This window comes from Melospiza melodia, chromosome 6 (genome assembly GCF_035770615.1).
Source record: "Melospiza melodia melodia isolate bMelMel2 chromosome 6, bMelMel2.pri, whole genome shotgun sequence".
NCBI classification, from domain to species: domain Eukaryota; kingdom Metazoa; phylum Chordata; class Aves; order Passeriformes; family Passerellidae; genus Melospiza; species Melospiza melodia.
In genome coordinates this window covers 2,784,512-2,796,015 of record NC_086199.1, presented here as the reverse complement: position 1 = coordinate 2,796,015, position 11,504 = coordinate 2,784,512, and the positions used below count along the sequence as shown (strand labels likewise).

The window sequence follows — 11,504 nt, the reverse complement described above, 5'->3', positions numbered from 1 at the left end:
AGCCATTGCTGGGAACTGGGAGGATGCTCCTGGAGAAGAATTATCCAAAAGTTGCTGCATTCCAGCTGCAGGTGCAGGAACTCTTCCCTGAGCCTCAGTGGGGAAAGCTGGGCTGACCCCATGTGGCCATGGCCTTGTTATGGCAGCATTTTGGTTTTAGAGAGCATTGACTTCCAAATTTAATTACATAAATTTTTAAATCTACCTCAAATCTATAAAACTTTTCCGTCCAGGAAAAGGCACTGTGGTGAGGGTTAAGCTAAACCCCTGTCTGGCATTTTTCACACCATGGAAATGTGTCCACACTCCCAGTGTCCCTGTTGAACCAGGCAAAGCAGCACAATAAAATATTCATTTCCAGCACGGATGGGACATTCCCACTCCTCTGAATCCTTTGTGCCTTTCCCTCGCAATAAAAGGTTAAACATTGCAGTGGTTCATCTGGCTGCAATCTGAGCTTCGCCCCCAGATTTTGGGTGTGCCTGGACCAAGGAAGGTCTGTGTGTGTCATCTGGTCACTCTGGGCCTGAAGAAGTCAAAAACTAAGGAATGTTGATTGTTTCCATGGTTACAGGATGATTCATTCTGATGGTAAAATAACAGGGGAGACACATGGAAAATGAGAATCATGTCTCAGAAGCGTTTTGTGTAATTATTGCGTTCACCAGTTCTCCTGCTGCGGGCTACGTGCGTGCCCTGACCTCAGCTATTCGTAAAACTGTCCCTTGAGATGATCCCAAAGTTGGGATTTTGTTATTAAAAATGAATTTAAACTCTTACTCATGGAGTCTGTCAGCCTTGGACGCTGAACAAGGCCCGTCCCAGCACAGGGCTTGTCCAAGCAGAGCAATGGAGCCTCCAAAAAAAATCCCACTGAGATAAAAATGATCAAAGTGAGGGTCTGGAGGGACAGAACAAGAGGCAATGGCTTTAAATTGGAATACGGTGGGTTTAGATGGGATATTAGGGAGGAATTCTTCCCTGTGAGGGTGGTGAGGCACAGGGCACCCAGAGCAGCTGTGGCTGTCCCTGAATGTCTGGAAGCATCCAAGGCCAGGGCTTGGAGCAGCCTGGGATAGAGGAAGGTGTCCCTGCCGTGGCAGGAGCTGGAACAAGATCATCTCTAAAGGTCCTTTCCCACTCAGCCCAGTTTGGAATTCCACATGCCTCAGCCTCGGCATTCCTGAGGGGGTGCAAGGAGTGTGTGTTTGTGTCGTGCCTCGCTGCCTTCACCCTTCCCCTCGCAGAGCCCACTGGGCCTTCTGTGAGGGTGAAAAGACCCTTCAGGCAGCGGGAAGAGCGGCAGAAGCACCGACCCCGGACAAGACCCTCCATCAATACACGGCACCGTCCGCCATCTTGGCGGGGCCCTGAGGGGGGCGGGAGGGGCGTGGCCTCTCTGAGGGAAGGGGCGTGTCCACAGCGCTCCCGCCCAATCCGCGCGAGGGAGCGCGCCGGGCCCTAAAGGTCGCGAGGCCGGCTGAGGGACTGAGTGGGGGCGTGGCCGGAGGGCGGAACTCGGCGGCGATTGGCTGCTGTTGGCTGCGGTCGGCTGCGATTGGCTGAGCTCGGGAGGGCGGGCGCGCGCGCGCGCCGGGCCCGGCATGGCCCCGCCCACCGGTTGCCACGTCCGAGCGGCGCGTGCGGCGGGGCCGGCGCGCGCGGGTGAGTGCGGGCAGGGGGGCCCTGAGGGGCTGAGGGAGGGATGGGGGGATCGGGGCACCCACTCTGAGGGGTCGGGCTGGGCACGGGTCCCACCCCCGGGGGGCTGCTGCAGCTCAGGGGCGCTGTGGGGACACCACCGAGGGGCTCTGCGTGTGTGCGGGGCTGATAGGAGCGCCCCGAAGGTCTGTGTGTGCGAGGCAGCGGCATGCACCGCCACCGAGGGGCTGCGGATGGAGTGAGGGCTGCCCTCAGCACGGCGTGTGTGAGTTGAGGGGCTGGTTTGGGGAAGGGTTCTAACCCCGAGGGGCAGCTCGAGCTGTAGGGACCCCCCGAGACACCGTGTGAGGTGTGAGGGGGTGTGAGACCCGCCGGGGTTGTGTGTGAGGTGTGGAGAACCCCCCGAATCGAGGGGATCCCCTCACGGCGCCATGTGTGAGGTGAGGGAGCCCCTGGAGAGGTTGGTGTGTCCCAAGGGGCTGCTCCGGCTGAGGACAGCCCTGGGGACCCTCCAGGGGCACAGCTGGGCTCTGTCACCCCGTACCCCAAAGCTGGGGGCTGGCAGAGCTCTGGCCTGGCACCCACTGACCCTCGCAGGGGTTTGGGGGTGTCCCCGGGATGGCAGCTCAGCTCAGGGGGTCCCTGGTCATACCCTGCTCCCAACACGTGTGGGGATCCTGGGATGCTCCAGGAAAACCTCAGCTGGGCACCAGGGCAACTCGCAGACCTGAGCTCTTCTTCTCTGTACCTTAATATTTTTTTTTCATTTTTGACATTATCCCAAGTCATATTCCTGCCTCCAGAAAATGAGCACAACTTGTAACTCCATCCTGCTCCAGCTGTGCCGGAAGTAGTTGGGAAAGTGACTCTGAGTTGGTCACTGATTGCTCATAGAGCATTGAAAATTTGATTTTCTCTTTGTGCTTTTCCCTGGGTGTGCTGTAACCCTGAGCTGGAGTTTGAGGTTTGCTTTATTCTGTACAGACACTGTTGGAATGTTGATGTGGACACTTGGGAATTCTGACAGGAAAAGTGACATCGGGCTGGTTGAGCTGGAGGAACAGAGAAATCTGTGGGAATGTTTCTCTTTGCAGTTCATCTCTCCCGCTGTTTCATTTTGAAAATTCGCACGGGATGAGAGTTTGTGTTGCTGTTGAATTGCTGGAACAGCAAATGTGTTTTTACTTTCATATGCAAAATTAGGGTGAGAGCTGGGATTCAAAGGCCAGTGTGTGCCAGCAGGTGGCATTAAAAAAAATTATGTTGTTTTTTTTTTTTAGTGAAGAACTTTCAGTTGGGTTTCTAGAGCCACTTTCACTTTTGAGGCTCATTACACTGTGATGCCTCACAGCAAACATTCTGTTCTTTCTTTGGGCTGTCAGGTGTGTTATTTTAAAAAGTGCCATCCCAAACACTTTTTTTCTTTCTGCTGTTTGGCCTGACCAGTAGTGTGTGACTGCTCTAGTCATGGTGCAGCCAAGGCAATCTGTAGATTTATAAAGAAATGAGAAGTTTTCATGAGCTCTGCTTATCCCAGAACCCTGACCAGGTATTCCACAGGGGACAGAATAAGAATTATTTTCCTTTATCATGGGGTTTATCATAGGATTTATCATAGGATTCCAGAATTGGAAGGCACCTTAAAGCCCATCTCACTGCACCCCCTGCCATGAGCAGGGACACCTTTCACTGCCCCAGGTGGCTCCAAGCCCTGTCCAACCTTGACTGCAATAAGGAGAATGCCTCTCTTTGTCCCCCAGAACCACCCAGTCTCTTCAATCATTAACAGGTGTCTCACTGTCACCTTGGCCCTGTTTCCTGGCCACCGTGGGGCCGTGCTTGGCAGCTGGGCTCTGCAAACACCCTCAGCAAACAGGAGGGGCAGGCTGGGCCGTGGCTGTGCCATCACCCCTTGATGCAATATTTGTGGGGTGGCACTGCCTGGGAAAAAAAAATGCAGGTTTGAAATCAATTGAGTAGGAATGCAGCTGATGGCTGGACAGGTTGTTGGGAGGATTTTTGGGAGTGATGCTTTGCTTGCCACAGGGCAGTGGAGGTGAATCCCCTCTCTGGGGTGCTGTTGATCCTGGGCTGTCCCAGCACAGACAAACACAGCAGCTCTGTGTGCACACTGTGGTGAAGGCTGAGCAGATGAAGTGAACAGCAGTGTGTTCACCTTCCTGGAAATCCCTGAGGCACACCCCATGGCATGCTGCAGGGGGAGAGGCTTATTTAGAGATTGAACCATGCCAGAACAGCTTGTTTAGAGATTAACCCTTGCCTTACCTGTCGCAGACATTTTTTCACAGAAATCCTTTCTTTCAGATTTCTGCATTTTCTGGGAAGCAAGGGCCTCAGAAAAAGAATGTCAACAATTGTTATCAGCTGCTGTGGAATGCAATAGGATGCACCTATTTTGATTGGTGATTGGTTCATGGTCCCATGTTTATAATTAAGGGCCAATCACAGCTGCAAGCTGGGGACAGAGTCCCTGGACACAACTTTGTTACAGATTTTTTCTTGCTATTCTTAGCTTAGCTTGAGCAGCCTCTGCAACCTTTCTCTTTATTCTATTTAGTATAGTTATAATGTATTATATATCATATATCAATAAATCCAGCCTTCTGATCAAGAAACAAGATTCTCATCCTTCTCTCACCACGGAGACCTTCAGCAGGTCCCTGTAATGCCTGATCTGTTGGTTTCTCTTGGCTGATTTATGACTGGAGATAGCTCAGGGATGCCACTTGTCGGTTTCTCGGCTGTTTAGGTGACCTGGAAAGGCCCAGGGTGGCCTTGGACAGCCCGGCACTTCAAAGGACGAGAAGAGACTTCTGATCTTTTCTCGGTCTCGGTGTTTATTAATTGTTTATCTAAAAGATTTTCTCTCAGCCCGACAGAGGTCTGCACAGCAAGTCAGCCATGGGCACACTGCGAGCTTCTGGGGCGGTCACCTATCTTTATACTCGAAGTTACATATACAATATTTATCATTTTTTATCAATACTTTCTACTCTTATTAACTGGTGCACTTTTAGTAACAACTAATCTTAAAGTGCCACCATCACCACAGAAGATGGAGGCTAAGAAGAAGAAGGACAGGACACGCTCCAATTCTTCTATCTTACTTCTTTAGACTTCTTTGTACAGAAATCTTAAACCCTGTGTTTTACACTGATTAACTAATCTCTTCACTATTCACTCAGTGGATTCTCTCCATCTTCATACAGGTGTCGTCTCTTGTGTAGGATCAAAGTCTAGCTACTAGACACTTCTGGCAACATTCTAGGACTCTTGAGCCTCTCAAGGGTGTTCTCGGCCACTCTGCACCTCCATCCTGAGGTGCTGAGATCTCACACTTACCTGTCCCATGCAGGTCTGTGTGCAGCCATGATGCCCGTGGCCACCGTCATGCCCGATGACACGCCCATGTTCGACCCCAGCATCCTGCAGGAGCTGGACTGGAGTGAGAACACCACCACCTTCTCTCCTGCCATTTCTCCACTGGATCCAGGGGATGGGCTGGTCCTGAGGCCACTTTGCACAGCTGATGTAAATCGAGGTAGGATGCTGGTTGGTTATTGCCAGAAGTGACACTGAGTTGGTAACTTGTGTTTCTGGAGTTCTCGGTGGGATTGGGATGGCTCATTTTCCCTGATTGGGGTTATTTTTATCAGTAAACAATTTGATGGGATTTTAGGACATCCTGAGTTGCAGGAGAGCCACAGGGATCATTGAGTCCAGCCTCTGAACCTGCACCCCAGCAATGCCCCCCTGAGCCTTGTCCTGACATCCGTTGGGGCTGTGACCACACCCCTGAATTTGAGCTTTTTGGTGACCCTGAAAATTTGGTTTACTGTTTTAATCCTAAAATTCAAGTAAAATCTTCCAAATAATCCACAAGTTCCCATTCCCCATGGTTTTGGAGAGGGAGCACAGTTGTTGATACTGTAGCCTTTAACACCAAAACAACACGAACAAACATCTTGGTGCATGAATTCTCCTTAATTTCTGAATTTGGATAAAAGTGTTGCTTTGGACTCATTATTCCAGCTCACTTGAGCTTTAGCCAATCTTTCACCATTTTTCCATCCATGGTGATGTGCTGGTGCCATGGTCCCTCTCCACACAGCTGTGCTGGATTGTTCCTTGCTGTGTGGAGCTGGTTGTGTGTCTGTCCCTCACTGAGAGTTGTTTTTGTTTTCCCCTCCTTTCCTGCCAGGCTTTTTTAAGGTTCTGGGTCAGCTGACAGAAACAGGAGTGGTGAGCCCGGAGCAGTTCATCAGTGAGTACCTGATCATTCCTTGGCTTTCACAGGGAGTCAAAGGGTGCTGACAGACAGCAGAGCTGCTCAGGTGTGAGGTGCTGGTGCCAGAGGGAGGGATGAGTTCAGCTCCCCTTGGCACTCAGCCTTGCATCCAGCTGCAGCCATGCCCAAGGGCTGCTTAAATTGCTGCCTAAGTTGTGGAACTGGTTTTTAGACTGAGCTTTGCATAGCTGGAGGATGGATTATTTGGGTTGCTCCAAGCCCCTCCAGGCTGGACTGGAACACTCAGCCACAGCTGCTCTGGGCACCCTGTGCCAGCCCCTCATCACCCTCCCAGGGAAGAATTCCTTCCCAGTGTCCCATCCATCCCTGCCCTTCCAGTGGGAAGCCATCCCCTGGTGCTGTCCCTCCAGCCCTTGACCAAAACCCCTCTCCAGCTTTCTTTGAACCTTCTTTAGCTCCTCTGTAAATCCTGCTCCTGGGCCAGGCAGGCAGTGGGGAGGCAGCTCAGGGAGTCACAGGATGTGAGGCAAAGCCAGCACAATCCCTGTCCCCAGGTGTCACATCCTCACAGCTTTTGAATCCCTGCAGGGATGGGGACTCCACCCTGCCCTGGGCAGCAGTGCCAGGGCTGGACAAACCTTTCCATGAGATTCTTCCCTGTGAGGGTGGGCAGCCCTGGCACAGGTGCCCAGAGAAGCTGTGGCTGCTCCTGGATCCCTGGAGGTGTCCAAGCCAGGGGCTTGGAGCAGCCTGGGATGGTGGGAGGTGTCCCTGCCCATGAAGGGGGTGCACTGGATGAGCTTTAGGCTCCTTCCAGCCCAGAGCATTCCATGGTTGGATACTGTAGTGCCCATGTGCAGAGCAGCTCAGCAAGGATGGTTCTCTGGGAAAATAAGGAATTTGTGTAATTCTTGCTTTTTCATGGGTTCATCTGACTCTGGGGCATCCATTTTCTGGACTCTTGTGTGCATCATCCCTGTGATCCCCCAGTGATTTGCAGTCAGACCCTGCTGCAAGGATCAGATTGAACTGCAGTTTGCTGTGAGCCTGAGTTGCCTTTGCACACTGTGCCTCTCCCACAGAAACCTTTGAGCACATGAAGAGGTCTGGGGATTACTACGTGACCGTGGTGGAGGACACCAACCTGGGCCAGATCGTGGCCACAGCAACGCTGGTTATAGAGCATAAATTCACCCACTCCTGTGCCAAGGTAAACCTGCAGCTGGGAAGGGGGGAAAACATCCTGGCCCTGACTCTGGGAGTGTGGGTTCCATGGTGTTACTGGGTGGTGACAGCCTCAGGTTGTATCAGGGGAGGTTTGGGTTGGATATTGGGGTCAATTTCCATGTGGAAAAGGTGATCCAGGCCTGTACAGGCTGCTCAGGGCAGGGGTGGAATCCCCATCCCTGGAGGGATTTAAAATCATGTGGATGTGGCACTTGGGGACAGGGGGCAGTGATGGCCTTGGCAGTGCTGGGGAACAGTTGGGCTCGATGGTCTGGAAGGGCTTTTCCAACCTTAAAAATGGAAATATTTAAAAAATACATTTTAAAATATCAAGTATTTTGTGTATTTAAAAAATACATCACATCCTTGAGTGCTGAGCTGGTAGCAAAAGGAGGCTTTGGCTTTTGCTAAGGGAAAGGAGCCCTTGGGGATGTGTCCCTTTGTCCCTTGGGAGGAGCCAGAGTGGCTGTGGCAGAGCAGAGGGCTGAGGGAGCACAGGGGCAGCTGCAGGGCTAACAAACAATGTCTGTGCTTGCAGAGAGGCAGGATAGAGGATGTGGTGGTCAGCGGGGAGTGCAGGGGGAAGCAGCTTGGAAAACTGTGAGTATTCCCCACCTGTGCCATTCAGCAATCCCTTCACACCTCACACCTTCCTGCCAAGCACCTGGGGAGGATTCAGCCAGCTGGGATCACCAGCTGGGCATGAACTGATCTGCAGGAGAACACAGAGGGTGCTGTGAGCCCTCAGTGTTGTGCCTGTGATAACAAAACTCATTGAATATTCACTGACCCTGCATTTAACTGCTGATTTTTTATCTTTTTCCAGATTAACGTCCACCCTCACCTTGCTAAGTAAGAGACTGAACTGTTACAAAATCACTTTGGAGTGTCTGCCCAAAAATGTGGATTTCTACAAGAAGTTTGGCTACTTGGTATCTGATGAGAACTACATGTTTCAACGGTTCTTTAATTAACAATTTGAGGTGTTCTGGGTTCTTTTTTTTCTTGGAAAGACTGTTGGTGGAGGAGCTTGTGCTGCAAACATTCTCTCCGTGGAAAATTTCTATAGTTTATTGCTGCAGATATAACAATCCCTATAAATAATGAACATCAAATGTGTAAATCTTGGGGGGAAAAAAAATGACTGAGGTTTTAGAAAGAGTCCTTTGGGTTAGAAAATAAGTTTAGAACTAATTTTTACTACTGTTGAGTCGAGGTGAAGCTTTTCTGTTCTAGCTGAGTTACAAAGGACTCCTTAAAGAGATGGTTTTTAACCAAAGGTCTATATTTTTATCTCAAATTTTTTCTTGCATTGTATTTTTCTAAAGGTTTGTGCTTCTTTTCTCAGTAGCCCAAGGACAGCCCTGGGCCTGTCCTGGCTGTGCTGATGGAAGGATGATGTAGCTGGGGAAGGGATGAGGCTTCTCTAATGCAGAATCAGTGACACAGAACAGGCCTTGGTTCTGGATTTTTCCATGACACCTCATGGAAGTGCTGGTGAAGTTTCCTAGGCTCTGTTTTCCAAGATTGGATTTGTTACTGTTGGTGCAGGTTGGGGAGAATCCTTCCAGGCTGTGCTGAAAATGGATGTGTGCTTCTCACTGCAGGGCTCCTGCACTTTAGCTGATAACTTGGTTTTCAGGATAATTACTTTGTTTTTCTGACATAAAAACCCCAAATGTGGTTTGCAACGGGGCAGAGGTAACTGGGAAACTGGAATGTGTGAAGGAGTATATCCCACAGGGAGTGGGGTTCTGGGAAGGGGACTGGGATGGCAGAATCAGAGCAGCCCCAGAGCCACCTCCAGGGCCTGAAAAGGAGGGGGAGAGGGATTTTTGTATGGGCAGGACACAGGGGATGGCTCCCACTGCCAGAGGGCAGGGATGGATGGGATGTTGGGAAGGAATTGTTCCCTGGGAGGGTGGGCAGGCCCTGGCACAGGTGCCCAGAGAAGCTGTGGCTGTCCCTGGGTCCCTGGCAGTGCCCAAGGCCAGGCTGGACAGGGCTGGGAGCAGCCTGGGACAGGGGAAGGTGTCCCTGTTGGAATGAGATGAATTTAAGGTCCCTTCCAACCCAAACCACTCTGGGATTTACTGAGCACCCCTGGATCTGCAGAGGGCCAGCAGGGATTTGCACCTGTGGCACAGCAAAGCAGGAGAGAAATCCCCTCCTTCTCCCAAGGGCTTGCTGTTCCTGCTCTGGAGCTTCCCTGGTGCTGCAGGACTGGATCCATGATTTGAGCACTTTGGCCAGGGGTGAAAAGCAAAGAACATCCCCAGGGCTGCTGCCAACAGTGGTGCTTTGTGTGGGGAGTGACAAATGGCACAGCATGAACAGGGCATTGTCCCCAGGCAGGGTTGTTTGTGGCAGCCAGGCCTTGCACACTGTCCTGCTTTGTGCTCTGGAGAGCAGCTCTACAGTGCTGGGGGCTCTGCTTGATCTTCCTGAGGGTTCTCCACTCCATCCAGTGTCTCCTTGGTGATGTCTGCTTTATTTATTGATTATTTTTTTAAAGAATATCTTTGTTTAAGCTGAATAAATGATTGGCACCTGTACCTGGACTGTTTTTCATGGAGTGAGGATGTGCTTGGTGAGCAGCAGCAGCTGCTGCAGGTACCTGTTCCCCTTCCCTGGGCTGCAAAGAACACTTTTAGCAGCTCCATGTGGATTTCTGGCCCAAGAGAAAGCAGATGAGCATCTGCATGGCTCAAGCCCTGCCTCTCATTCTGTAAAGCAGCTCCTGCTTTCTGCTGGCCCAAGTGACTGGGGTTGATTTTCTTGCCTTTCCCAGCTGTAATTAATTCAGAATTTCCAGGATGGAAAGTGGATTATTTGAATTCCACGGTATCTCCACCATGTAAAGAGCCCCAGGCCCTGATGAAGAGTTAATGAGAAGATCAGAGTGAGGAGCAGGTGCTGTGGCCCCGCTCAGATCATTGTCACACGGATGAATGGTGCTGAAAGCACAACGGGCACAGCCCCCTCGGGGCCCTGAAGGGCTCTTTGTTCCTGCAGAGGTGACAAACAGCAGCTGCAGAGCTGCGAGTGCCCGGCCTGGGGACGGGGAGGTGCCACTGGGGCTCAGGTGTGCCCCGGGGCCACCACAGCCACACAGGGACACTGCCACAAGTGCCAGCTGTGCATGGCCCCGGGACAGGGAAATGCAGCAGCCCTGAATTTATCCCCAGTGCAAAGGAAGAGCAAGGGCCCTGTGTATTTATTATGTGTACATAAAAATAGATCTAAAATACTGACATAAATATGTATATGTATATAAAATCTATATATTTAAGCCCAGTGCAAAGGGCTGAGGAGGGAAGAGCAAGGGCCCTGTTTTTATTATGTGTACATAAAAATAGATCTGAAATATTGACATAAATATGTATAGTATATATGTATATAAAATCTATATATGGATATTTTATGCATATATAAAATGTGTATATGGATCTTTTATGTATATATAAAATCTATATTGACAGATTAATAATATATACATATATATATATCTAAAGATACTCTCTCTATCCATACACACATATATATACATACACATATATACATACATACATATATATACATATATGTACACATATATATACACATATAAATATATATACATATATATACACATATATATACATATATACACACATATATAAATATATATACATATATACACATATATATACATATATATACACACACACACACAGAGATATATATATATATATATATATATAAAATCAACCATGACCTCCTTGAGGCAAGCAGCAAACCTTTCATAAATGTCTTTTCCCTGGACCACAAAGGCATCTGATTACCTCTGTTTTAGATATACTTAATTATATATATTTTTATATATATATATTTATATATATATTTATATAGATTTATCTATATATAGATAAATTTATATAGATTTATCTATATATATATTTATATAGATCTCTTTACATAAATATATAATAATACAAATTATATGTGTATATATATATGTATGTATATGTGTATATATATATATATATATATATATATATAAAACCAGCAGTATTTGGACACAGTGTTGATTAATACTGGAGAACCCCAGACTGCTTTGTGCTGGAAGAGACCTCAAAGCCCATCTCATTCCAGCCCTTGCCATGGACAGGGCCACTTCCACTGCCCCAGTGTGCTCCAAGCCTTGTCCAGCATTGCCTGGAACACTTTTATTTTTGGCAGAACCAGCCCTAACAGCAGTACCAGCTTCTCCAGAGGTTGAATTTTACATCTTCCCTGTGATTTTAATTTTTTGGCTGAGACCTTTCCCACTCTGAGGAGGAGATCTCCAGTTCCTTCACTCTGC

General features: G+C 49.1%; 1 protein-coding gene across 1 annotated transcript; it reads left to right on the top strand.

The window, feature by feature from the left end:
• The first annotated feature begins 1,605 nt into the window (after positions 1 to 1,605).
• Positions 1,606 to 9,714, top strand: GNPNAT1 (glucosamine-phosphate N-acetyltransferase 1). Its single transcript, XM_063159640.1, has 6 exons — positions 1,606 to 1,665; positions 5,039 to 5,224; positions 5,885 to 5,947; positions 7,015 to 7,142; positions 7,698 to 7,759; positions 7,986 to 9,714. Exons 2-6 carry the CDS (start codon positions 5,053 to 5,055, stop codon positions 8,131 to 8,133), a joined length of 573 nt encoding a protein of 190 aa, XP_063015710.1. The 5' UTR covers positions 1,606 to 1,665; positions 5,039 to 5,052; the 3' UTR covers positions 8,134 to 9,714.
• Positions 9,715 to 11,504: the final 1,790 nt, after the last annotated feature.

Coding starts and splice junctions, on each gene's coding strand:
- GNPNAT1 (XM_063159640.1), top strand. CDS start 5,053: ATGATGCCCGTGGCCACCGTCATGCCCGATGACACGCCCATGTTCGAC. Junction 7,143..7,697: donor TCACCCACTCCTGTGCCAAG/GTAAACCTGCAG, acceptor CTGTGCTTGCAG/AGAGGCAGGATAGAGGATGT. Junction 7,760..7,985: donor GGGAAGCAGCTTGGAAAACT/GTGAGTATTCCC, acceptor ATCTTTTTCCAG/ATTAACGTCCACCCTCACCT.